Below are 27,990 nucleotides of genomic sequence, written 5' to 3' on the forward strand. Positions count from 1 at the left end.
CTAAGTAATCCAATTTTTTTCAATTCCCCCATTGCTTTTGGTGTAGTTTTACACCACCTCGAAAATAAAAGGAGATAATTAACAATTACGAAACACTTCTGCCTGCTGTTACGCAAATGGCTCGAAACATGGAACCCAGGTTAAGAAGTTAAATTACTGTGCACCAATAATTAGACGAGGTACTTCATTCAAAGCAAGCAATTGTACTGCCTAGGTGTAAATGACCGTCTTCCTCTCTTTTCTCCCCGTTAGCATGTTTGTAAAAGCCACACACATTACAGGGGGTCCATAACTCACGGCGCTCATTTCCATGAGGGCGTGGACATTCACCAACCCCTGATGACAAACTATTTTGGTCTGTGATCTCAGCTGTCACCAGCCCCAACCTGAATCAATGCAGAAACACCCATAGGATTTAATCCTCAAGTATGTCAGTGGGTGACATGGTTCTATATATAGCAGATTCATATTCTGCGCCTACTGCCTTTTTTCAATGCTCCCCTTTCCTACTGTTAATCTGTGTTTCCAGCAGTTCATACTCGTATCAGTTTTTTCCCACCACACCAGTTGCCTGGTCTCTGGTTTGCCACCTTTTTTAAGAGTGACACATTCCTCCTCATATTTGGATTTCACACTATCTCTTCCCTTTTGCTCATTAGTTTGTCAAGAGAGCTTTCGGTATTGTGACTCACAACATTTTTGTGTTACTCATTTGCGCGGGAGAGCCACTTTAATATAAGAGTCTACAGGTTGTTCATTAAAACTCAACACCGAAAGCCATAAAAACACAGTAGACGTCATCATGTTTTCTTTTATAATCTGCTTCCCATCCAGCTAGACGTCATCGTCAAAAATGGCACCCTTTCTATTTCCCGAGGCCCCAATGCCGCACCGAGAATTTCAAATTCTAGCACACGCACATATCCACACAAATAGCCAGTCAGCTCTGTGGGGTTGTCTGGACTGCTCTTCATACGTAGAATGCCAAACTGGCAGCTGTTCAAACAGCATGGTAAGGACTAATGCTTCATCATTCAGCGGTTACAAAAACCACAGTGAATGCTCTGAAACGTGCATAGTTTTGTTACAAAAGTGCTTGATTTTAAGCCAGAGGTATGCAAATTTCAGAACCTGTCATTAACGAAAATTAACTGCAAACATTTCATGATGTCATTTGCTGCTCTTTTACTTTTTGCAGCTGTTAGAGCAAACCGGTTCTATGTTCTAATGTGGTGCCCCCTTTTTCAAAAGTTAACGTTATTGCACACGTTTTTGTTGCAGTTTTAATTTAACTCTGTGTGTAGTGATTGTTCCATTCTGTATTTAAACGCTCTTAGGCTCTATGGCCAATTCCTTTTATTTAGACTGAAAATATTCAATTTGTACATCAGAAAAAAGTTATGAGACAAAAACATTTTATTTCCAGTTTATTTACAGGTTGAAGAATCATAATACCAAGGCAAACTAAATAAAAGGAAAACCTTTTTCTACCAATCTCAATAAGATTTTAATTTGGCCACACCAATCCACAGACTTAAACCCTACATGGCATATTATTTAACTGAATTTGAGAATGAGCAGACTAATTAATTAAAGAAAATAACTGAAACTGGCTGTATTAAAAGACTTCCAGATACAATGAATGCTCATGTTTCAGTGCCATTCAGGACGCTAGACTTCACATTTACACTCAATCTTCCATGATTGTTTTTTTTTAACTTCACATCAGTAAATGTCAGAACAAAAATTAATGGACACTTGCATTCTTTATTTAGTGGGCCAACAAACAAACACATACTTCGCAATGATAATAAGAGCCAACATTGAACAATCCAAGGGCAAACTCATTGTGAATGGTTGCCCACCATAAACCACAAAAATAGTGTATATATAGTCAGTCTATCTGCCACATGTTTTTGAGCAATTTTAATAGATGGAAAGGACATAGTAGTAGCACTTCTTTTCCAATTCAACTAAGTTTTATTTCATAACTATGTACCAAATTTTGCAAACCAAGGTATTTTCGTTTTTCTTAAAGAGACGAGAAAGCGGACAAATGTGCAGCTCTTGGTAAATGTCACCAAATCTAATAGAGATGAGTAACACAAGTGCTTAGGATTTTTGATGAGTGAAGTGGTTGCCATGGTAGTAGACCTTTCAGTGCATTCACTAGCATTTTACAACTTCTTTTATCAAGCAAATTGTGAGCTTGAGCAGCAGAGTGGAAGAAACGTGTTTACATTGACTAGTTGCAAGGACGACAAAGTGTAAAATAACAATGCAAACAGAAATCATATTCCTTAGCCCTTGTTTACCTGCAGAATAACTGTTGCAAAGTGTTGAATTGTGTATCCAAATATTGGTTTGCCTGCGTAAAATAAGTTTAGATAGGCATCATGATGTTTGTAAATTGACCTAAAAATGTTAACAGTGGCTTTCATGTAAGGATATCATGGAGTAAAACAACATTTCAGTGCTGATAAATGTTCTATCTAGAATCTACAATGCAAGTATGTAGCCGAAGATGCACATTGTTTCACAAGCTTGATAAATGTGATTGATTTAAATTATTTGGACTTTGGTAGAGGTGCTGGGAGAGTGGGAATGCTGTGGAATGTGGAGAATTAGGGCTTGCTTTAATCCTCGTGGGGGAGAAATTATTAGCAGCGAAAGGAACCCTGCTGTGCAGAACACAGTTGTGAAGTAAATTGACATTCATGTTGATTATATGAATGTTTTACACCAATAATACAAATTGTGCTGATCAAGATACAGTGGTACCTCGACATACGAGTGCCCCTAATTTTAATCATATTAAACACATTTTAGTAGTATTAAACCACTCGTTATTTGTTACTTTGTTAACAGATGGTGAATTAGAACAAATAAAAATGTTTTTCCTATCCAATATCCTGTTCTTGGTGTTTTTTCAGAGGGTTGGAACGAATTAATTTGTTTTTAGTTCATTTCTATGGGAAACGTTCTTTTGAGTTACGGAAAAATCGACATACCAAATCAGTATTACGCATTAAGCTCGTATCTCGAGGTACCACTGTATTATAAATACATTTATATTATGGATTAGTTATTAAAAGTCCATGCTTTTTATTGTTTTTTAAACTACTTTAAATGATCAATTCATAACAGTATGTCTGTGGTGAGCATTTATTCGGCATTAGGTCATCCGTTTTCCGTTTAGTGCAGTGGTTCTTAACCTGGGTTCGATCGAACCTTAGGGTTTCGGTGTGTCGGTTTCAGGGGTTCGGTGGAGCCTCTGCCGTGGAGGTCAAGAAACAGACTGCAGAAAGCTTGGCAATGCAAAAGTCTTTATTTTAGAGTTTGAATGATAAATGACTTTGCTCTCTTATTTCCATAATTTCCATCTTGCCTTTGCATAAATGCCTGTACATGGGGATATATCAAAATGCAGTATGTTAACTGTTGCTTGCGAAGCCCCTTGAGAACTCTTTTGTGATTAAGGGCTATACAATTACACTTAAAATAGAAATGAGTGGCTCTGACATGTTACAGTTTCGCTACAGGTCCTGGTGAGGTGATAAAATTGGAAACATATGTACTTTAGAGAGTGTGATTACGCTGCAGGAAGGCACTAATCTTTTTTTTTTATGTTCCGTGTGGGTTGAGTGATCTGGTTTACACCATCCAGGCAGGCCTTATATTGGGAGAGTAGTGAGTTGGGGGAAATGAGAACCACAGAGAGAAAATGAAGGCACAAAGGAAAGAGAAATTTACTGAGGAAGTAATGAGCTTATGGTAGGGAAGAAAGCGTGGCGGGTGCGGCGTCTCGGTAAAATACAACCTAACAATGAGTTGCCAAATGGCCACTCTGACAAGATTGATGTTTGAAAATGAAGCATCACAACGCATTAATAGCTTCAAGAAACAAATAAGTTATTTCTTGACAGACATTATTGTTTTTGAATCAATTTTTACAGCTAAGTGCTGTTTGAAGAACAGAACTACAGAATGAGAGAAAAGTTGGTATGTCTTGTGCTGGGAAATGCTATGTTTTCAATTATTCTTTTTGTAGTAGTACTTCATTCTAGTTTAAGACTTGTGTTGATGAATGTAATTACTCGCTGAAAATCACAAAGGATTTGGGATGAAAGGAATGATAGTCTCTCTGGAAGATGATGGATGTCCACAGAAAAGTAAGGTCAAAGGGAAGGGAAAAGAACTGAGCAACATATCTTAAAAAGAAATTGCTGTTTGATGAGTGGATTAAAAAGGGAATGTGGATGTGTGCAGATGTCTTTACTCCACTTTATTTAGTTCTTTCCTCCCTTGTCATTTTAAGGATTTCCCAATAATGCCATTTTTTTTTTGGTACACGGTCGATTGGTTGCCGGTCTTTTGGTCACTGATCTTTTGGTCGCCGATCTTTTGGTCGCCTGGAAGGTTATTGATAATTACCATTTAAATCGTTGCTCAAATTCCCTAAATACAAACTGCGAATTACTATTTAGTCATACTTAATGCCCCAGTAATTATTAGGCTAAAGAAAAGCTCCAAATTTCCCGGACTTTTATTGTTTTTTTGTTGGAGAACTTGTTAAGACCCTGACTGACGTAGCTTCTTAAAGGGACAACGCATGTACATACAAACTCTTATACACTCACACGTCGGCTCAGTGAAACGGCTCATGGCCATTGTTGGCTTTTGTTGATGCGTACACCGTTTTCTTTTACCTTGTTTTGTCGTGGGTCTTTTGGTCGTGGGTCTTTTGGTCGTCGGTCTTTTGGTCGCCCGTTGTCGCGGTCCGGGCGACCAAAAGACCGCGACCAAAAGACTGGCGACCAAAAGACGGCGACCAAAAGAACGACGACCAATCGACCGCACACATTTTTTTTAAATGATCTGATTTTTCATGTTCTTCCTGTTTCCATAAACGTATTTCACGGAAAATCCCGGATTTTTTTCCTGTCCCATAATGACCAACAACACTTGTGTAACTGGATGACAGAAAGGATTTCCAGAGGTACTCAAGGTGCAAATGTACATCATCAAGTCATTACATTTTAAAACGGATTTGTCATCATGTGTAAATTGCAGAAACTACCAGGTGTTTGCTTTGCTAGTCATGATGTCATGCATGAAAACCTGCGTACGCTTTAATCATTCAAAGCTGGTTGATTTAGCTCTGTTTTGTGAGTATGCTTGCTTTGCTTCCTGTATTAAGTGCCTTAACGTGAGTTAAAGGGATTGAGCGCCACTTTGCTTTCCTAGCCTGTCCTGCATCATATTATCTCTGTAGATAAGATCACACTGAAGTGTGAGGACAAAAGGTCAGGATGATAGATGCCACCTTGCCAATTGTTTGATTTGTGTGACAAAACATAGAGAACAAGTGGTGAGTTTATGAGCAATGTTCAGGTATGCTTTTCATCCCATCCTGGCTTTAAAATAAGAAAGAGCTCACGCAAAACGTCTCGTTTCTAAAGGCTTATTCAGCCGCGGTGACCTCATTTAAGTTTGTTCATTCAGTTATAGCAACAGCATTTTAGATGGTGTAAGTGTGCAAGATGATAAATGAGGTAGCATTGCCAACATGCAATTTGAAAACAAGGATAGTAGAGAATTCCAGTAGCAAGAAAAAGAATCCTATCATGGATGAGGAAACTAATAAATAGAGCTAAATCCACATTTGAATCCTGACCATGATTTTCCAGCTTGTGTGCACCACGTTACTGAATCCTGATTTGATTGAACCAAAAGTCATATTTTATATCTGTTGAGAGAAAGATTGGTGATTTGAACAGTCCAAAGATGAAGTCAACTGAATATCAATCTGTCAGTATTTCCCAATAATTATGGTTTTAGTATCAAATACCAAACCACACTTGGGTTACAAGTTTATTTTGGAACTAAGACACGACTGGCTGCATTTTGGTGCATATTTTATGCCGGTGAAGATAAATCTGTGTGTCCCAAAGCAATTGCAGTAACTATTTTCCTTTATTATGACGCAAATAATTGTGAAACATGAAATCATTAAACAGGAAAAAAGGTACATGATGAAAAGTAGACTCCAGTATTATTCCACAAAGATCTGATTGAACTTTGTATGCTGCCACAATGCCTCAATGGTTTTACAAGATTCAAGAATATTCCCATTGATGATGGCAATGTCTTTGCGAATGGTTGCCCAGGAGCTGATGGGCAACTAGTTCAGGGTGTAGTCTACTTTTCTCCCAGTGTTTGCCCAGTAAGTAGTGTTGAAAATTGATGTTTTGTTGAATTGGTCGTGGCTCTTTGTTGAAGAGATGTATTTCTTCAGCAGCGCACAGGAGAAGAATGACTGTTGTACGTAGTAACATTTGGTGATGGCAATAATTTGGGTAACTGCCATTGTATTACATGATGTTTTGAATCATCTGGTTCAGTTTTTAGGGAGTGAGTACAGTGGTTTTGGTGGGCAGTTACACTATATGTGGTTTGCGGCTATGATGAAGGCATTTTACAGAGGGATATTATTGGATTAGGTTACGAAAGTAGTGGAGTAGAGTTAAGTATATTTTTTGTAGTACATTGAGCACTTTAGCAATCTCACAAGATAGGTATTGTTAACCCGTTGACTGCCTAAAGAACATTTTCGCGAAAATTAAAACAGTCTCATGACAGGCCTAAATAGCAAAATGAACCGGTTGCCATTTTTTTTTAAGTTAGCGCGCTGCTCCCTACACACTAGAAATGAAAAATAATGTTTGGAGTATATTAAGTGCTGCCATCGCTCGCCAGCTTGAAAAAATAATCACCATCCGCAAAAGAGCTGTTCAAATGTAAACAAAAGACAAGTGCGGTTGAACATATTTCTTGACTGTTTTGGCATTTAAACTACAGAAAGTTTTCATTTGTCTAAAAAATAATATTCCTAACTATATTACTTATCTCTAAGCTAATATTGGTATATTTGTTTGGGAAATCATCTCTACAAGATCAAAAAATTAGGCAAAAGAAGGACATAAAACCTTCATAGATTATGTAAAATACAATTTTTTGTATCCATGGGTAAACTTGCTCTAACTAAGCTTCCCTTTTTAGTAGTTCTAACAGCCAAGAATTTTGTTCAGCTAAAAAGCACAATTTTAAATCGAACTGACTTATTCAAAGTATTTAACATTTTGTCTACAGCGTTTACCACCAGGAAAATCAATTGAATGAAGACAATGTTACTATATTTAATGATTTAGTGATGGAAAATATATAAAGATGCTCACTGCTCTTTTCTCATCTTTACAGATCGTGAGGACCAATCAATCCTTTGCACGTGAGTATAGTGACCATTCATATTACACTGGCCTTTATATGAAAGCTTTATCTTGCATGATCTGTTCTCATTCTGAAATATTCCACGTTTTCTCTCACCCTGACACACTTAACACTGCCATCATCCTGTCAATTGCAGTAGATCAAGAATACCACAAATAGCTTATTGTGGCAGAATGGTCATCCGCCCAGTTGTATTTTTTTTTGTACTCTGCCATAATCATTTATGGCACAAAATCAAGTAACTGCTCCTTGTCCACTCACCTATTCTATGCTTCCTTGTGCCTATTTACTGGATAGTCAACACTTATTAGGGTTAAACTTTAGGATACATGCACCCTCTGGATTGATCCCAGATGGGGAGTGTCCTCTAGTTTGCACTCCTTGGGTTCCAATGTGAAATATCCATTGGTAAAATACTCTTTCTTTGGGTTCATGGCGTAAATAGTCTGGTAAAGATAGTGGTCATTTTCAGAAAAATGTTTTTATATCTTTTGTCACTCATGCACAACTCTGAAAATATGGAGCCAAAATGGAGGTTATGACCTACATTCTGCCTCCCTTTTGCATCTAAGTGCAGAGAAGCTAATCACCAGCTTGACTAAAGCCACTGGTATGTTGCTATTGGACTGTCTTCGGTCCTGGCCGTGGTTTTCCCAGCCCGGGGACCTGATTTTGGGATAGTCCTCTCTCAACACAGCTATCATTAGAATCCGGTCTGGAAGAAACGCCTGGAGATTTTGGAGACTGGCCCATAAAAACACTTGCTGGCCTGATGAGGCATTATAGTGGAATGGGTGAATCTAATAAAAACAACAACGCATGCCGGCTGTTGTTCTCCCTCAACCTCAGATTTCATCTTTACTATTTTTTCTTAGGATTCTAGTCTTTACTTTACTTTTGTAAAAGTGACCCATTTACACCACATATCCAAAATGTAACTCCTTTACTTTCAGAGGCGAATCAGGCGCTGGAAAGACGGAGAACACAAAGAAGGTGATCCAGTACCTGGCCCATGTTGCCTCCTCACATAAAGGACGTAAAGACCACAACATTCCAGTAAGAACCCCACTCAGACTACTACTGTTAGTCAAGCTTTTGTTTTCCCTTTGCCCTCCTTGCTTTTCTTCCGCTGTCATCCATCCTCTGTCCTTGACTTTTAAATTGAATGCTCATGTTGACGATATTATTCCACTATAGTGAAAGATGAATGGATGACTTAGTTTGCATATTTAGCTGAATAGAAATCCCACGCTAATCAGCAGCTAATTTATTAGATTTGTATGAAGCCCGTTCCTGCTTCATGCCATGCAAAGGTGGTGTTTGTGGGGGCTCTGCTTGTGTCTAACATAATACCTGCATTTGTTTATCCATAACAAACAGCCAGAATCTCCCAAAGCATTCAAGCTACAGGCAAGTGCATCTACCGCTATCTCAATTACTGTGTTATCATTTGTTCGTGTGTGTTTGCATGCCCTTATCGCCGAACATCCACCAATCATTTGATGACTTTGCATGAGTAATCGGAGCTTCCTTCTGCTCCTTTGTTCATGATGTGGAGCAGGGGTGTCAGACTCGGGTTGGTTCGCGGGCCGTGTTAACGTCAACTCGATTTCATGTGGGCCGGACCATTTTAGATATGATATTTAGATTTTTTTTTAATAAATGGATTAAAAGAACTGGATTAAAAGCCGTGAATATTCAGTTTTTTATAGATCTAAAACAATCTTTATTTTAGCTTTTTTTAAATATATTTTTAGATTTTACAAAATGATTTTTGAACTAAAAACACGGAAAAAATGATTAAAAAATTACAATTATTGATTTAAAAGGGGAAAAATCAGGAAATATAAAATGCATCTATACTCTTCATTTTAATTTGATCCTAAAACAGAAAGTCGGCACTCATGATTTACTTTCCCGGGCCACACAAAATGATGCGGCGGGCCAGATTTGGCCCCCGGGCCGCCACTTTGACACATGTGATGTGGAGTATTTATTTGCGCTGGCACCGTTTTCTTATGGGATTATTTGAGGTCCACTTAATCTGCCATGAAATCAACAACCAGATGAAATTATTATAAACCACAATTGAGTTTTAGTAGAAACACATGTCAAATGGGCTTGAATTAATATGACATGTCAGTGATGTTTGTAGTTTCTGTATTTTTTATGTCAGTCGGGTTGTACTGTAACATTTGACGCTACTGTAGTAGTGGCTATATTGTCAACTTGCAACAATTTTTTAAAAATGTTTCTATGGTTTGTCATTTAGTGATATAACCTTTATTATTAGTAGTATTATTTTAAATAATGTATAATATTCATAATATTAATGATTTATCAGAATAATTTTATTATAAAGAGTTAGTATTTAAAAAGTTTATTTTACTTTAAAAGTCTATTTTCTCTGAAAAGCTCACTTTGTCTTTTTTTATTCCAAAGGCAAACAAAACTGTTATTGATTTTCAATAATATTGTAGTTTTAGAGCAAGAGTATAAAAGTAAAATTTAAAAAAAATCAATCTTGATTGTAGTAGATCTGCTCCTAACCATTTTCTAACAGAAAAAAAAGGCATTAAAAACAATAAGAAAAGGGTTCCTTGTCTGCTGCTTGACAGTTAAATACATTGTAATCCATTCACTGTGGGCAAGTAAATTTAAATCTTGGGGCTCAGTACTCCCCCTGCCATCAGTCTGACCTCCATCTTTCGGCTGTTCTTCTGCAGCACATTATGGCTCCCTCTGAGCAAAGGCCAGAGGAATGTGGACACAGCGATTGAGCGGCGAGTGTGGTAGGGGGAGAAAATATGAGGTAGTGGAGAAACACACCAAATCGCTTGGGAATGCCTTTCTATTTTGAAGTTGTACATGTGCTTTTTGAAACATTTGTTAGGTTCAAAAGATACTGGGACTGATATTTACTTAGCTTATGCGCCACATCACCACTTTTGGAGTTTAGTTGACATAATGCTACTACGGGATTCATCATGTGCCAGTGTTTTTTCTGCTTCAGAACACAGGTCCATTGTTTTGGATCACATTTAAATTGGGTTAACGTGTTATCGTAAATTGGATTATAAACACTGGAATACGGTTTGATGGTCGACAATCATGAATTCCACAAAATCCAGTCTAGCCTCAAATGAAATTTGGCTTTGATGGAATCAGATTGTTCCAAATGTGCAATTTCATGTTTTTTTTTACAGGTCACTAAATCAGTATTCCCTTTTATTAGATTTTTTTTAAAACCTATTTTCAAAAAGGCTTTCGGGAATGTCGTTTTCAACTTTTGATATTTATGAGCCGTACTTATATTATTGCTATTACGTCTTGACAGTATTGTGCACAAGGAATAATAATAACATATTGCATTTTTGATTATTATATATCACTAGAATATTTAGGGCAAGAATTAACCGTTTTATTACTTAAAACCCATTTTTTATCTCTTAGCATCCTAAAACCTTTGAGTTCCTATGACAACAATTACACCGTCGTAACTCAAAGGAAAGCAAGTAGAGGTTAAAGCTGCACTGTTAGAATTTATGCAATATCCAATCAAGGCAAAAATAAACAAAGTAATGTCTAATCTGATGTTTTATTCACCTTGCACTTGCTCCATATTTCTTTGGCAATGTACATTAAATTACTTTTAATACATTTTAACATACTTGACCGTTACCTTAACCCACACACTATTTTTTTATGCTGCATGTCTTTTTGTATAAATCCAAACATTTTAACCCTTTACATTACATTACTCAAAGCTTGATGTTCCCAAATGCAGTATTTCACTTCATTGTTTTATGATTTTTGTCTTTTTTTAAAAATTATTTGAGGCCTTAGCATTGTTGACCAGCTAGATGACCTCTCACCTCGTTTTCTCTATTGCAGGGTGAGTTGGAACGCCAGCTCCTTCAGGCTAACCCCATCCTGGAATCATTTGGTAATGCCAAGACAGTGAAAAATGACAACTCTTCTCGCTTTGTGAGTTCACCCTTTTTGCACAGACCATCTTTATTTTGACTCCGCTGCACATATGTTTACAATTCGGAGAAAGGTTTTAGGTTAGGGCTGCATCATCTATCAGCGTAGTTTACATTTGCTGAAACAGTTTACTAGGGAATGCTATGGAATTGACATGGTCTATTTACAACTTCTTTCAATTGCATCGCAAGCAATTATTGGTACTTTACAGGTATAAAATTGAAATATCTAGGCGAAAATAACATGTTATATTATGATGTGCTTATCAACACAAATTGTCTTGTCAGATTATCGAAAGAGACTTATGGCAACAACTATTTCTCAGGCAGTATTCAAAATATGTGGCTAAGTGTAACCACCATGAAATTCAATTCCTTATGATTCACAACATGTGTTTGCCTGCATTACAGATGAAAACACAGTAATATCATGGGAATAAAAAGAAAATTGAGATTCACTCCCCCCTTGGCCACTTATCATGGGACTCCCCAATACAATGTATTGTTTTTTTCTACTTCTTTTGTTATTTGCAGCTATCCAAACGGAGGTTTTTGGTACCACTACCGGATCATGGAGACCTATGCATTTAACTGAATTATAATTTAACATAAATATTGATCCCTCTTTCCCCAGGGCAAGTTCATCCGAATCAACTTCGACGTTGCGGGCTACATTGTCGGCGCCAACATTGAAACTTGTATCCTTTAAGATGTGGCTCCAGTTTTTTTTACCTAGGTCTACAATGTCTTGTGTGTCTTGTGTCTGTCTTGCTACTGCAACCAAGAAATTTCCCGAATACGGGATGAAATAAAGTTCTAACTTAGTATATGCTATTTAAGTCCACTTTGTTTACCCCAGAAATAATAGGATGCAGCCTTGGCAAAATGTTTTTGTTGCGAGATTGTATACCAAAATGATTGGGTGCAAGGTCTTGGTGAAAAGGCATAGTGAACTCCCATTCTCCATTTGCCAGCTATAGTCTGTGTAATGTCTTCTAATAGTTGCAATAGCACTGACAAAGTTAGTAGCTTGATTTCTGCTCTTCTTGCACTATCAGTTCTTGACATTTGTGGTCAGACCTTCTGGAGAAGTCACGGGCAATCAGACAGGCCAAAGATGAGAGAACTTTCCACATTTTCTACCGCTTGCTGGCAGGAGCTGGAGAGCATCTCAAAAGTGAGTCTCTTTCTCCAGCCAACCACTGTCATAGCAATTTTATTTACTTCCAGCGAGAATGAGAGCCTTAAGAATTCTGGCTTTTAGTTTTGCACATACTTTGATGAGGATTTTTTTTCTTCTTTTTATTCCCAAAGAAAAGTTTGTTGCAATATAGTACTTTGAAAACAAGTACTGCTTTTTTCATTTTTATAGCAGCTCTCAAAGTGTCAGATGAGTCTTATGGGGAGGCATCACCACTTGAGCAACAGACACATAAAAGACACAATGGATATATTACACAAAGTAATTCCTTTTTGAACAATAGTCTCCGACTATTTGGGGCCATTGTCGCTGATTGATGTCCAATCACGTGGCTCTTTTCAACGGAGAATTGTGAATTAAATTAAATTTATATATGTATTCATTTATTTATAATAAACATTTGCTGCCAACCGTCCCACTTCTAATGAGTGGAGCATCAATGTCAGCCAATGAGTGAAAAAAAGTGCACAGCAATATGGACCGTATAGCCTTTTTAATTTGGTAATATAGTGTTACTGTAGTAGTCTGAGTCCATTAGAATGTATTTATGCCATGGTGTAAAAGATTGAAAGATGTAGTTTTTTTCAAAATCCCAAAAGTAAATAGACATTAGAATTATTTTCTCCTTTTACAGCGGACCTTCTCCTCGAGGGCTTTAACAACTACAGATTCCTGTCAAATGGTAACATTCCTATTCCTGGACAGCAGGACAAAGATAATTTCCAGGAGACTCTGGAGGCTATGCATATAATGAGTTTCTCCCACGATGAGATTGTTTGTAAGTATTAGCTCAAGTTACGTACGTACTTGTGGCCTCCAGTTGGAGTCAAAATTGACTGCAACTACTATATACATTACCTTTGGTTTATTCCCTTGAGGCCAATGAGTGTATTTTCTCATTCTCGTCAGGCATGTTGAAGGTCGTCTCAGCAGTGTTGCAATTTGGCAATATTGTTTTCAAGAAAGAGAGGAATACTGATCAGGCCTCAATGCCTGAAAATACAGGTAAAGTTGGAATAAAACACATGCTCGTACATCAACTCTCCCGTACTTAAGAATTTACAAACCTCAAAAGTGAGAAATGTACCTTTCAGCTTTCACCACAACAGATGGTAGAAACCATCTTCCCCACAAAAAGTTGGATTCTCTTCTCGGTATTTGGTAGTGCAATATTCTGATCAATCCTTCAGAGGTGTTGACAGACAACATGTTTAAGTGTCAGCATGATCCAATATCCCCGCAGTTGCTATCTGCATGAGTTCCGTCACTCAATTAGATAAATATTCTCCTTTTTTTTCATCCACATTTTTTCTTAATTATGTCAAGTCAAAAGCCTTTATTGTCCTTATGTTACAACGGCGTATAACGAAATTAGTGGTGCCACTCCACAAAGTGCGTGTTTCCCAATAAAAACATAAATGAGTCATTTTAAAAAGTCACGTCCGGGCAAGATAATAGAAAAAAACGTAGAATATTTTAAAATATTGCACATTCTAAAATATTGCACATTGTAATTGCATACCCCGAAGTTATTGCACAGAAGGATTGATGTATGCATATATCATGTTGTGTACGTGTATATGTATGTGTCTATATATATATATATATATATATATATATATATATATATATATATATATATATATATATATATATATATATATATATATATGTATATATATATGTATATATATATATATATATATATATATATATATATATATATATATATATATATATGTGTATATATATATATATATGTGTATATATGTATATATGTATATATATATATATATGTGTATATATATATATATGTGTATATATATATGTGTATATGTGTATATATGTATATATGTATATATGTATATGTGTATATATATATATGTATGTATATATGTGTATATATATATGTATGTATATATGTATGTATATATGTATATATATATATGTATATGTGTATATATGTATATATATGTATATATATGTATGTATGTATATATGTATGTGTGTGTATATGTATATATGTATGTGTATGTATATATATATGCATATGTGTATATATGTACATGTGAATATATGTGTATATATATGTATATGTATATTAAACGGGAGTACCCAGAGAAAACCCACGCAAGCTGGGGAGAACATGCAAACTCCACACAGAAGAGTGACAATACAAACAAAATTAATAAAATGAATAAAAACAGTTAAATCCTGTGACTTGTAGGTGATTTAATTTGAAAAGTACAATTCCATTGTTAAATATGTTCCATCTGCCTGTTCTGTCACTCTTTCAGTGGCACAGAAGCTTTGCCATCTACTTGGATTGAATGTTATGGAGTTCACAAGAGCTATCCTCACTCCCAGAATAAAAGTAGGACGAGACTATGTACAGAAAGCGCAGACCAAGGAACAGGCACGTGACTATTCTTTGCTTTAAATATGTTGCAAATAATATACTTTTTGCGGACTGTAAATTTACTGGATTTTCTCACTGCAAGGCTGACTTTGCTGTAGAAGCTCTGGCAAAAGCGACATATGAGCGACTGTTTCGTTGGCTGGTCCATCGTATCAACAAGGCGCTTGACAGGACAAAACGTCAGGGGGCATCTTTCATTGGCATTCTGGATATCGCTGGCTTTGAGATTTTTGAGGTACAAATCCATTTCTTTCAGACTCGGTGATAGTTTACCTACATTTTTACTCATTTGAGTTCTGCCTCGTGGTTCATTTTCAGCTCAACTCGTTCGAGCAGTTGTGCATCAACTACACCAATGAGAAATTACAGCAGCTCTTCAACCACACCATGTTCATCCTGGAGCAAGAAGAGTACCAAAGGGAAGGCATAGAGTGGAGTTTCATCGACTTCGGCCTTGACCTGCAACCTTGTATCGAGCTCATCGAGAGACCGGTTGGTGCTCCCTGTTTGGTGCAAGAAATATTTAAGCTTTTTTTGTGTGTGTGTTTCAACTAAACTCCATCTCCTCAGAATAACCCACCTGGTATTCTGGCTTTGTTGGATGAAGAGTGCTGGTTTCCCAAAGCCACAGACAAGACCTTTGTGGACAAAGTTCTTCAGGAGCAAGGCACTCACACTAAGTTCCAGAAACCACGCCAGCTGAAGGACAAGGCTGACTTTTGCATCATCCACTATGCAGGGAGGGTATGTCATTTTCGTTTTAATACTAAAGCACAGCTCATTGAAGGCTTGGAAGCACTGGGTATTATTCTACCATAGGTAGAAAGAAGAAAAATATATCAAATGGCAACTATTTCCAAAAAAATGTCACATTTCTTCATGCGCTGGTGTCTGGCTAATGTTTTAAGGCGCATACTTTGATGAGTTACATCATTGGCGATATATAATAGCCCAGTTGTTGAACTTCCACCGCTGCTGCAGGAGAGCAATTTTCACATCTGTTTCACATTGAGACGAGACTGACGGCTTCATGCAGCAAAAGTTATATAACAGAGGTTTGCAGTTTTTCACCTCAGCGTGCTGCGCAGTGGTCCGCAAATCGAAAATCACGTCAGAAGCTTGTCAGTCAAGGGCTGCTGAATTTACACCCTGTGGAGTTTGAATTGCACTGCAATGCCGTCCGCTCCATTCTTGCATTTGAACACGGTAATAAATAACGGTCCACAAAACTGATATAGATGAGATATTTCATTGACTATTCGGTCCAGGAAGCAGAATTTAATTTTAACTTGTTCAAATAAATCCTCGGAGACAGTCGTCCTGAAGAGAAAATATGTGCAAACAGTGTTGAGTTTGCTTTTCCGGGATTCTGATTAAACCCAGATGGGGAGCCGGCATTCCTCATCTCAGGTTCCTTACCGTGTCAATTACTTGGAATTTCGTGCTCTGATCCGCCACTTTTTTTTTAGTCTAGCGTGGGCATCCTGGTGTTACAGGCTAATCCAATTAACATAGCATGACCAATCAAGGGCAGGCATGGTTCCTGGCGAATAGCGTGACTTGTCAGTCAAATGAAAAGAATGGACATGGACAAATTTGGTACCACACATTGATGTTGGGTGGTGTTTCAGTAAAAGCACAGTTGTGGGGTTTAATACGGGGTTCCTCATTTTTGTGAGACACATCATAGCTATGGTTTTCCTGAGGAGGGCCAGTGTTAATCAACATCTAATTTATGAGCAAATGAACAACTATTTTCATAGTAGAAAAATCGTTTAAAAACAGCTTAATCTCACAAGGGCCGTGGGGGGTGCTGGAGCCATGCCTAGCTAACAATGGGGACCAGGCAGGAGACACCCTGAATCGTTGGCCAGCCAATGGCAGTGTTTAAAGACTTTGAGCCAAAAATTGTCCAACTCTTGTTTATGGGGGCTCTTAATAGAAAATGTATTATTTTTCAAATGTATTTGTTTTACTGACTTTTCTCCCAAAACAATCAAGTCTATTTATGTTATAATAATATTTTGTTTTTAATTACAAAGGGGCTGAAAAACGTTTTTCTCTATTCTTTTTTTTCCTTTTTTTTCTTCTAAATTTTCCTTTTAAATACTTATTTATTTTTATTTTTTTCTAACCATACAAAAAAACCTAAAGGGTAAAAAAAATACTCTTTTCTCTTATGTTTGAATTTCTGAACTATTTATAAACAAAAAAAGGGGAAACCAGTTTAGCATATATTAAAAATGTTTATTCATTCATCTTTCATACTGTCCTCGTAAGGGTTGCGGGGGTCGCTGGAGCCTATCCCAGCTGACTTTGGGCAAAAAGGGAGACTAGACTGGTCGCCAGTCAGCCATAAGTCACACAGATAGACAGATGAACCATTTGCTCTCACAATCATACCGCCACCAGCGGGAATCAAGCCCGCATCGACCGGCAACAAAGTCAGGCGAGTGAACCACTATACCACAAGGCAGCAGAAGAATGTTTATTTATTTTCATATCTACATAGGATAGAAATAGTCCACATTACTTGGATTTATGTTGTTCCATCTTTCGTTGAGTGTGATGGGTGGTTACATTTCATGAAATACAAAAATATTTAAGTCAATGCACATTTTTGACTTTTATAGCTGTAAAAAAAATTGCGGTGGCGGCCTCAAGTTTTACAGCTACGTTTTAATACAACACGCAGTTTATGAGCACCACAAATGGAAGAGTTTCAGAATTATGATCGAAATGACGCAGGACTGATGTGTTTCTTCAGGTGGACTATAAAGCTGATGAATGGCTCATGAAAAACATGGACCCCCTTAATGACAACGTGGCCACGCTGCTGCATCAGTCAACTGACAAGTTTGTGGCTGAACTCTGGAAAGATGGTGAGACGTTTACACACCGCATCTATTTTGTCTCCTATGTAACATAAAGTTGAAAGAACACATGAAATGTGACTAAGGACTTAAAAGAATAGGAAAATGTTGAAATATTTGCATCCCAGAAACAGTGAAATGGTTGGCATGTTAACACTACTAAACGGATTAATATGACAGACTAAAATGTTCTCCTTTTTAACTCACAATGCTATCTTCTCTCTGTGCGGATTTGTGTGTGTGTTTGTGTGGAAACACGACCTGTTGTAGACATTCAGACCTTTCAGAGAGCCTCTTTCTATGACAAAGTGTCCGAGCTCCATGAAGCTCCAGGTGAACGATAATATCAACTACTTTTGGCTATTTCACATACTCCATACCGAAACATCGATTACCCATTTCGTCATTGGCTGCCACGATAGACGTCCAATTCATTGGAAGTGAATGTACAACAAATTCATTCCCTGCCAAGGTCTACTCGTGACCAACTCATTTAAGTTCACAGCAGAAGGATGAAAAGAATGACATGATTGGACAGCTATCATTGTCACTGCCACTTCAAAAGTTCAATTCTATTCCTTGGTTTCGCATGGCCTCTTCCTCTTTTTCTCTCAGTTGTTTTCCCATTGTTTCCATCATGGCTGATGATTTCCTGTGTATAACTATTCCAAATGTTAAATTTCCAATTGGAAGTTGTCAAATCGGTGAAACTTCTAGTTCTTATAATACATAAAAAATAATAGATTAGATTAAATTTCATTATCACAGTAGCAAGAGGGTGAGAAGACATTTTAGACATAAATAAATAAGGTAATAGATATATGAATAAATAAATAAGCGTGTTGCTGATACCAAGAAAAAAAAATACGAAAAGTAACAATAGTAAAAATGGACTATAAATTGCATGTGTGTGTAAGTCGCAGCATCCAAAGAATACATAATAAAAAGGAAAAAGTATACACAAGTCGCACTGGAGTATAAATCGCGTTTTTGGGAGGGCAAATTTCTATTTGATGAGAAACCAAGAAAAAATATGAAAAGTAACAATAGTAAAATGGAGAAAACAAGTTATGATAAGTTTTTCAGGTAACTATACCCTCACAAAATACATAACATGCTGTTGAAAGGAGTCACAGTGGAAAAAAAACGCCAAATTTTGTACTATAAAATCGCAGGTCTAGTCAAAATATGAAAAAAAATGTGATTTATAATCTGGAAAATACACGAATGATAATTAAACATATCCCCCTGCAAACAAAAAATATGAATATGAAAAATATAAAACATAATTGACAATAATAATATTTGCTCTTACTCTTTGCCTGCCGTTTACACCGATTCACATTCAGTTCATTTAAACTGGGAAAACTGGCTGTGGATAATCACGTTTCATCAACATCAGTTGATTTCCCATTCCAGTCAAAATGGAATTATATGATATAATTAATAATAATTAAATTATATAATTACAAACAAAAGATAGATCATATGCTAAAAAACAGTGAATTGATGCCAAATCTTGAAGGGGAAAAAGTACTGTAGCTATAATGTGTCTGTTTTTGTCGAGTACATATTAGCTCGGATTATTACAGCTCTAAGGTCAAACTGGCTGAAAGATTGTTTTTTTAACCAACGCTGAAAAATTATTATACTCACTTGCAGTATATACATTCATATTCAATATAGAAATATGCTGCATTTGTGTTTCATTTTACTTGTCCTGAAAAAAAAGCCACCAACATTAGTCAGGGTTTTGCAACCCTGATACTGTGATTATGCCACTTATTGTAAATTCAAGGAAAAAAATGACTGTATTAAGACATTGACTAATGAGCTGTAAAATGAGAAAATCAAGATTTGATCATTTGTTATCTATTGTTGATAACATATGGAGCAGGAAACCAGAAAATGGAGACTTCATTCTTAAAAACCCAAATGTCCTCCAATTCTGAAATGAACCATTTATAATGATACTTCAAGTGTCAAATATATTCATGAACATGTCTAACATCTTTGCGTGTTGTAACGTTGCATATTTGTTATCACCAGTGGACCGAATCGTGGGCCTTGATCAAGTTGCTGGCATGAATGAGACAGCATTTGGCGCCGCGTACAAGACTAAGAAGGGCATGTTCCGCACAGTGGGCCAACTGTACAAAGAGCAGCTGTCCAAACTGATGGCCACATTGAGGAACACTAATCCTAATTTTGTCCGCTGCATCATTCCCAACCATGAAAAACGGGTGAGTCACGAGCTGGTCACCCTATTTGTTGATGGTTGAGTTTGCAATTTCTTTTAAATACTACCGTAATGGGCACACTTTTAGTTAAGCATGCATTTAGAATCAAATTCACCATATGTAACTCATTTTCAGATAAATTGTGGGCAGTGTAGAGGTGTCAAAATCATATTTTATGCAGGTCACATCATAGTACAGGACGTTATGTCTACCAAAAAATCAATTAATAGGCTTCTAATAAACTGTCAAATTTATTAATACTTTTGATAGTCGATGAAACTTTTGTTGACTTTGACCGAAAACCTTTTAATGACCTTCTTAGTTAAAAATGTTCAATTTATTTTCTATTTCATTTAAGCATTTTGATTGAAAAACAATTAAGCAATTAAAAAAACTTGTCATTTTTTGAAATGTATTTTCCCATTAAATAAAAAAGGGTAAAACTCTATAATTTCTCTCTCTATTTTTTTTATTTCATTTAAGCATTTTGATTGAAAAACAATTAAAAAACAATAAATGGTCATTTTTAAAATGTATTTTCCTACTAATTAAAAAAGGGTAAAATATTATAATTTCTCTCTATATTTTTTTATTTAATTTAAGCATTTTGATTGAAAAACAATTAAAAAACAATAAATGGTCACTTTTAACATGTATTTTCCTACTAATTTAAAAAAAGTGTAAAACAGTATAATTTCTCTCTATTTTTTTTAGTTTTAATTAATTATTTTAAGTACAGTCATTAAAAATGGAAAGACATCAAAATCAAAGCATTGTCTTTTTTTTGTTTAAACTTGAGAAAAATATTTTGGGAAAAAAAAAGAAAACGTTTAAATATGATCTGATATCTTTAATCTTTGATATTTTACTAAGGACCACAAAAGTGTTAAATTCGCGAGGTTGGTTTATTAATATCCTGGTTTTGTTTTTTCTGCCTCCTCCAGGCTGGTAAACTAGATCCTCACCTTGTCCTGGACCAGCTAAGATGTAACGGTGTCCTCGAAGGGATTCGTATCTGCAGACAAGGCTTCCCCAACCGGATTATCTTCCAAGAGTTCAGACAGAGGTACTTTACTTCAAACAATGCCCATAACTTTGTTATTTCAAAAAAAGCTCCAAATGAACTGGTACATTTTGCTTGCTAAAGCCAAATTCTAATCAGTCACTTCTTTTGTCCAGATATGAAATTCTCACTCCTAACGCCATCCCCAAAGGCTTTATGGACGGCAAGCAAGCTTGCGAGAGAATGGTCAGTAAAGAAACAAATCAAGTCTCTCATTGTTTTCATTAGTTATCATTAATAATGTCCTCCATTTTTTTTAGATCAAATCCCTGGAGCTTGACAACAATCTGTTTCGAATCGGCCAGAGTAAAATCTTCTTCCGGGCAGGTGTTTTGGCCCATTTGGAGGAAGAGAGGGATCTTAAGATCACTGACATCATTATTTACTTCCAGGCCACCTGTCGGGGCTATCTGGCACGCAAGTAAGGGTTTTTCTTTTACCTTCCAGCATGATTAAATTGTATCGTGGTTTTATTTTCTATGGTTTAAAGAAATTGTCAGCCTAAAAATGGTCAGACTCATCTTTTTTGAGCCTATAAAGTAATTGGCTGCCATTGACTAGGCTAGTAGAGATCCAATCCATTTTGACTGGAATGGGAAATCAACTGATGTTGATGAAACGTGATTATCCACAGCCAGTTCTCCCAGTTTAAATGAACTGAATGTGAATCAGTATAAACGGCAGGCAAAGAGTAATAGCAAATATTATTATTGTCATTTATGTTTTAATTAAAAAAAATGAAAACCAAAAATGTTCTTAAAAAAAAAAAATCATATTTTTTTGTTTGCAGGGGGATATGTTAAATTATCATTCGTGTATTTTCCGGATTATAAATTACATTTTTTTTCATATTTTGACTAGACCTGCGATTTTATAGTGCAAAGTTTGGCGTTTTTTTTTCACTGTGACTCCCTTCAACAGCATGTTATGTATTTTGTGAGGGTATAGTTACCTGAAAAACTTATCATAACTTGTTTTCTCCATTTTACTATTGTTACTTTTTGTATTTTTTTTCTTGGTTTCTCATCAAATAGAAATTTGCCCTCCCACAAATGCGTCTTATACTCCAGTGCGACTTGTATATAGTTTTTTATTTTTATTATGTATTCTTTGGATGCTGCGACTTACACACATGCGATTTATAGTCTGAAAAATTTGGTAAATAGTAAATATTTTTTTAATCTCCTCCTTTTAACCTTTAATTTGAAAAAAAGGTTCACTTCATTTTTTTTTAAATATAAAATTTTTATATTTTTAAGTCTGAAAAATTTGGTAAATATTAAATATTTTTTAATCCCTTTTTAATTAAAAAGGAAAACCAGCAAATTTTCAAATTGTTATTGTTTAATACATATCCTCCTTTTATCCTTTAATTTTAAAAAAGGTTCACTTCATTTTTTTAAAAAATGTTAAAAATTTTATATTTTTCAAAAAATGGAAAACAGTGAATATACTCATTTTTTTCACATTTAATTTTAGCAAAATACATGAAGCGGACATTCACTTGTTACACAAAAAAACTGCAGGATTTGGCCCCTGGGCTGCCAGTTTGACACCTGTGATCTATGTAAAAGATGATTTTTGTGGCTACCACATGCCTGTTAAGTTATTTTTTTCCCGCTGATGTTGCTTTAGAGCCTTTGCCAAAAAACAACAACAGCTCAGTGCCCTGAAGGTTCTCCAAAGAAACTGTGCGGCATACCTGAAACTGCGTCACTGGCAGTGGTGGAGACTCTTCACCAAGGTGGGTTTTTCTGTTTGGATTTCCGCAGCATTCCTGGCCTACTACTCAAAACCAATTCCAAATTCCTGAACCATTTTGACACGATCCGTCATTCTCCAAATACAGGTGAAGCCCTTGCTCCAGGTGACCAGACAAGAGGAAGAAATGCTGGCTAAAGACGAGGAGCTCGTCAAGGTGAAGGAGAAGCAAACAAAAGTGGAGGGACAGCTGGTGGAGATGGAAGGAAAACACCAGCAGGTGACAAATCATTTGTAAGCCGTCCCCAAAACAGACTTTGGTGTGATACTTAGTCCGTGTTGTTTGTGTGAAGTTAATGGAGGAAAAAAGCATCCTAGCAGAGCAGCTGCAGGCGGAAACTGAGCTGTTTGCCGAGGCTGAGGAGATGAGATCTCGCCTGGCGACCAAGAAACAAGAGCTGGAGGAGATCCTTCATGACCTGGAATCCAGACTGGAGGAAGAAGAAGAAAGGTCCCAGGGCATGGTCAATGAGAAGAAGAAGATGCAGTCTCATATCCAGGTGAGGTGTGGACATATAAAAATGATGATAAGACAACATTCTATCCTTTGAATTTCTCTCAAGGTCAAAGTTTCTGTTATATTTAAACTAAGTGGGTATTTCCTTCTCAGTCTGTTTTTCAACACTGTGTAGACCAGGGGTGTCAAACTCATTTCGCATCGTGGGCCACATACGGCCTAGGGAGATGTCAAGTGGGCCGGACCATTAAAATTATACGATGCTCTGCTATAAATAACCAAAATATCATGTCTTTCCTTTGTTATGGTGTAAAGAAGCACAAGAACATTAGGAAAATATTGAAATTTAATGAACTATCCTTTTACAAAACATTTCATGAAACACCTCATATTTCCTTAGACAAATGTGCAATTGACTTTTATCATTGACAAATATGCATTGCAACTGATCCCACTGATTGTACAAAGACACAAAACTTTAATTGGTACTGAAAAATATAGTAATGCACTTTAAGATTAAATGAGACTTTTAAAGAAATGAAGAAAGTGTCTGTCTCAGTGATGCGGCTTTGTCTTCTACTCTGATGGAAAGAGCGAATTAAAAATATTAATTCCATGTCTTTTATCCATTTTTTCCACTTTCAAATTATCCTGCGGGCCTGATCGAACCTCCTTGGGGGCCGGTTCTGGCCCGCGGGCCGTATGTTTGACTCCCCTGGTGTAGACTAAAAAAAAATGTGACAATGCAACTGCTTGCTTAGAAAAGTTTGGAGGATTTTAGAGCTTTTGAAGTGCAAAATAACCAGAATTTCCGTATCAGCCAATTTTGAGGTTAGTTCCCCTTTGAAAGGCTATGCTTAAAGCATTTATAAATATTTTGAAATTGATTTCACTAAGCTTAACAAATATTTGACATTTTATAAGGCACTCTTTGACCTCATTGGCTGCCATTAAGACGTACCATCCCTTTTGCCGGTTGAGATGAATTCAACGGCTATTGTTGTTAACAACTCTTAATGAAGCATTAATATGACTAACTGCAAATTTTCATTTTGTTTTTATTATTATTTTAATTAGTATATATAATAGGCACTTGTTCTATAACAGGTTATTTTGTGCGCTGCCTGTGACATGATGCCATTTTGCCTTCATCACTGTTTTAAGTTTAAAGGCCTAAATCGGTTTTATTTATATAATTTATCCAACTATGCTCACTAAACTCTTGACTGTTTAGGTGTATTCTAAATGACTTATTTCATTTCCTCTACAATCACAATTGTAATACCTGCAAAAAAAAAGTCAAAGCTTGTCAACTTAATGGTGTGTCTATTTTGGCAGGACCTTGAGGAACAGCTGGATGAGGAGGAAGGTGCTCGGCAAAAGCTGCAGCTTGAGAAAGTAACAGCTGAGGCCAAAATGAAGAAATTTGAAGAGGATATTTTACTTCTAGAGGACCAAAACACCAAGTTTGTCAAGGTGAGAGAGGCTGCTGAAAAGCCGTCTTTATCTTTACCCACCAGGAATCAGAAATTATGTTTGGTCACGTACATCAACGTGGAATTATGCCTTTCAGGAAAAAAAGTCTCTTGAAGATCGAATCAATGAAATGAGCGTTTTCCTTGCTGAGGAAGAAGAGAAGGCTAAGAACCTGGGAAAGGCCAAGAACAAACAAGAGATCATGATGGTCGACTTGGATGGTGAAAAAGCTATGCCTTTTGTCATGACAAAGAGCATCAGCATCTGTATAAGTATACCACACTTTTAACATTTTGTCATTTGGACTCCAGAGAGGCTTAAGAAGGAGGAGAAGACCCGGCAGGAGCTGGAGAAGGCCAAGAGGAAACTGGAAGGGGAAACATCTGACTTTCAGGACCAAGTAGCTGAGCTCCAGGCCCACATCGAGGAGTATAAAACTCAAATTGTTAAGAAAGAGGACGAGCAACTGTTACTTCAAACGAGGTAAGAGAATTTTCACTCAGGAAAAAGCCCACAGACAGAATACTAAACACCTAACGCACTGATCTATACCGTTTTTAACCCTTTCAGTGACTGTTTACGGCCATGTCATCTGGCTCTTTTTATTCTTATGCTGTGTATTTCAATGAATTTGTCACTAGTAGACTTCTCATACATTTGAACTGGACGTTCGCTTATTCGCCAGAGCTCCCACTTCAAATGGATTGGACGTCTATTGCCGTCAATGAGTTAAAATGATGTCACTGAGATCTTGGGATGAGACTGACATAAGCATTAGATCGACCTTATTTATTAACATTGCGGTAACATGTAAATCTCATTTTATTCACATATTGACAAGTACACAGATAACTTGGGACTGAACCAACAAAGTATTTATTCCCCTATTTCCCATGTTTTGGAATCTGTGATTGGCAGTCATTTATATAAATATATCTTATATGAAGGTGCCATGGTGAGTATGTTACTATAATAGTAAGGAGCAGTTGGGAAATGCTGACACAAAATTGTGACACATAGGATGCAAAGCCATCCACGCAGTTTTTAAAGTTCTTATAATGACTAAGTCATTCTCTAAATATGATTTACTAATTGGGTTTGGGTGGGAATTGTCACTCAATCAAAAATCAAATGTGCAACAATAACTTTATCTCTGCTGCCATCCAGTGGATAGGTAGACGTTATTTTTAACTGAAAAAATATGCCACTCTACAATGACTGGTTTTATATTGTAATAGTTATTATAATTGGCAGCCTATCTGCGTATTGATGATCTCAGTGCTTTTGCAGGGCTAAATATCACAAGGTTTGGTACACTTGCACATGCTTATATGTATGTTTTGTAAGCAATGTTGTGTCTAATAGGTTGTGGTTTAATATTTTTTAGAGGCGAAGATGAGGTCAACCAGAAGAATAATGCCCTGAAACAAGTGCGAGAGCTTCAAGCCCAGCTGGCTGAGTTGCAGGAGGACATGGAGTTGGAGAAACAGTCCAGGAACAAGGCTGAGAAGCTGAAGAGAGATTTGAGTGAAGAACTGGAGGCTCTAAAGACAGAACTGGAAGACACCCTGGATACCACCGCTGCCCAACAGGAGCTCAGGTAGCAATTCCGGGGGATCGTAATGTGTGACCAGGCTTCAAGACGTTACGGTAACTTTTTTTTTAGGACTAAGCGAGAGCAAGAAGTTGCAGAACTGAAGAAGGCAATCGATGAGGAGACTAAAAATCACGAGGCTCAAATACAGGATATGCGACAGAGGCATGCCACTACTTTAGAAGAGGTCTCAGAGCAGCTCGAACAAGCAAAGAGGGTGAGGCACCTTCTTTGAATGGGTCATTTCCAAATTGGAGATTTTTAATTCAAATTTCATGAGTAAAAACAAATTTTGCTTTTCTGGTAATAAATAAAGTATCAAATGTTTGACTGACTCATTGAATAGCACAATGGGTAAAGGAGCATTTACATTCTACGCAATTTGGGTATTTCCAAAAATATTTTTAGTCTTTTTTTTTAGATTTGCACAAAATCAGAAACGGCATGTTAAAGTATTTTATAAAACATGCTCCAATTCTGGAATGACCCTATTACATCCCATATTTTGTTAAAAACTCATTTTGTTTTGGAATGAATATGTAGTTCAAAGCTAACCTGGAAAAGACCAAGCAGAGCCAGGAGAGTGCCAACAAGGAAATGGCCAATGAGGTCAAAAGCCTTCAACAGGCAAAGACAGAGTCCGAACACAAGAGGAAGAAACTGGAGGCTCAGCTACAGGAGGTGACGGCCAGAAACACGGAGGGCGAGCGGACCAAGGGCGAGATGGCTGAACGTGTGCACAAACTGCAGGTACAGGGGTAAAACAAATGGGTCGGTTAACACATTTACTTCTTTGGGCTGGCCTAAAAAGTATAATCTCTAAATTTTGTCATTAAAAGTTTGATTTAGAAAAAGGTGAACCTATTATTAGACACCTTTTTAACTAGATGGCTAACAAATATACGCCCTTCTCTGACAAAAATGGTTTGGACGTCAATGGCACTAACAAAAGAGCATTCAGACCTAGAACTCCCAGTTTAAATTAATTGGCCTGCTATCATTGTCAGTGCTATTACATTGTAAAGATAATAAAATAATATTAATAAATATTTTTTCCCCAAATGCAAACTGATAACTTCACAAAAAGAAACACGCTTTTACACTTTCTCATTGAATGTAAAAGTGGTTGCCAGGTTTCTTTTTTGTCAACAAATGTGATTTTTTTTCTTTAATTGTCTGCAATGAAAAAAAAAACGTATTATTCACAAAATGGCATAGTACTCCTACAATTGCCTTACATAAATCCTTTGTGCATGCAGACTGAGCTGGACAATGTATCGGCCATGCTTGAAGATGCAGAAAGAAAAGGCATCAAGATGACAAAAGAAGTTTCTGGATTAGAAAGCCAACTCCAAGACTCACAGGTACTTTACACTCATTCCATATATCAATTCCAAAATGAGAAATGATTAACTTACAGTATTCAACTCCCTTCAAAATGGAACGTGTTTTCCTGTAGGAGCTTCTCCAGGAAGAAACGCGTCAGAAACTGAACCTCAGCAGCCGCATGCGGCAGTTGGAGGAGGAAAAGAACGCTCTCCAGGAGCAACAAGAGGAGGACGAGGTGGCCCGTAAAAATGTGGACAAGCAGTTGCTGACCTTACAGGCTCAGGTTGGTATGATTGTCTTT

At 36.8% G+C, this 27,990-nt stretch overlaps 1 protein-coding gene across 6 annotated transcripts in view; it reads left to right on the plus strand.

Moving 5' to 3' along the window:
* LOC144088047 (myosin-10) overlaps window positions 1-27,990 on the plus strand; it is a 50,629-nt gene that overhangs the window by 14,800 nt on the left and 7,839 nt on the right. For 3 of the 6 annotated variants that reach the window (XM_077618239.1, XM_077618240.1, XM_077618241.1), the window contains exons 4-32: window positions 7,261-7,288; window positions 8,244-8,346; window positions 8,671-8,700; window positions 11,185-11,277; window positions 11,911-11,974; window positions 12,355-12,453; window positions 13,112-13,255; window positions 13,387-13,482; window positions 14,775-14,893; window positions 14,979-15,131; window positions 15,215-15,388; window positions 15,467-15,640; window positions 17,664-17,778; window positions 18,040-18,102; window positions 19,819-20,012; window positions 20,954-21,075; window positions 21,189-21,258; window positions 21,333-21,493; window positions 22,708-22,816; window positions 22,922-23,053; window positions 23,127-23,333; window positions 24,629-24,766; window positions 24,864-24,987; window positions 25,078-25,249; window positions 26,154-26,366; window positions 26,433-26,577; window positions 26,904-27,110; window positions 27,620-27,724; window positions 27,820-27,972. In XM_077618239.1, coding sequence (XP_077474365.1) covers window positions 7,261-7,288; window positions 8,244-8,346; window positions 8,671-8,700; window positions 11,185-11,277; window positions 11,911-11,974; window positions 12,355-12,453; window positions 13,112-13,255; window positions 13,387-13,482; window positions 14,775-14,893; window positions 14,979-15,131; window positions 15,215-15,388; window positions 15,467-15,640; window positions 17,664-17,778; window positions 18,040-18,102; window positions 19,819-20,012; window positions 20,954-21,075; window positions 21,189-21,258; window positions 21,333-21,493; window positions 22,708-22,816; window positions 22,922-23,053; window positions 23,127-23,333; window positions 24,629-24,766; window positions 24,864-24,987; window positions 25,078-25,249; window positions 26,154-26,366; window positions 26,433-26,577; window positions 26,904-27,110; window positions 27,620-27,724; window positions 27,820-27,972 — 3,707 coding nt within the window. The remainder of the gene's footprint in view (window positions 1-7,260; window positions 7,289-8,243; window positions 8,347-8,670; window positions 8,701-11,184; window positions 11,278-11,910; window positions 11,975-12,354; window positions 12,454-13,111; window positions 13,256-13,386; window positions 13,483-14,774; window positions 14,894-14,978; window positions 15,132-15,214; window positions 15,389-15,466; window positions 15,641-17,663; window positions 17,779-18,039; window positions 18,103-19,818; window positions 20,013-20,953; window positions 21,076-21,188; window positions 21,259-21,332; window positions 21,494-22,707; window positions 22,817-22,921; window positions 23,054-23,126; window positions 23,334-24,628; window positions 24,767-24,863; window positions 24,988-25,077; window positions 25,250-26,153; window positions 26,367-26,432; window positions 26,578-26,903; window positions 27,111-27,619; window positions 27,725-27,819; window positions 27,973-27,990) is intronic. The other 3 variants (XM_077618242.1, XM_077618243.1, XM_077618244.1) reach the window with 3 other exon arrangements.

Source organism: Stigmatopora argus, chromosome 14, assembly GCF_051989625.1.
Source record: "Stigmatopora argus isolate UIUO_Sarg chromosome 14, RoL_Sarg_1.0, whole genome shotgun sequence".
Taxonomy (NCBI): Eukaryota; Metazoa; Chordata; class Actinopteri; order Syngnathiformes; family Syngnathidae; genus Stigmatopora; species Stigmatopora argus.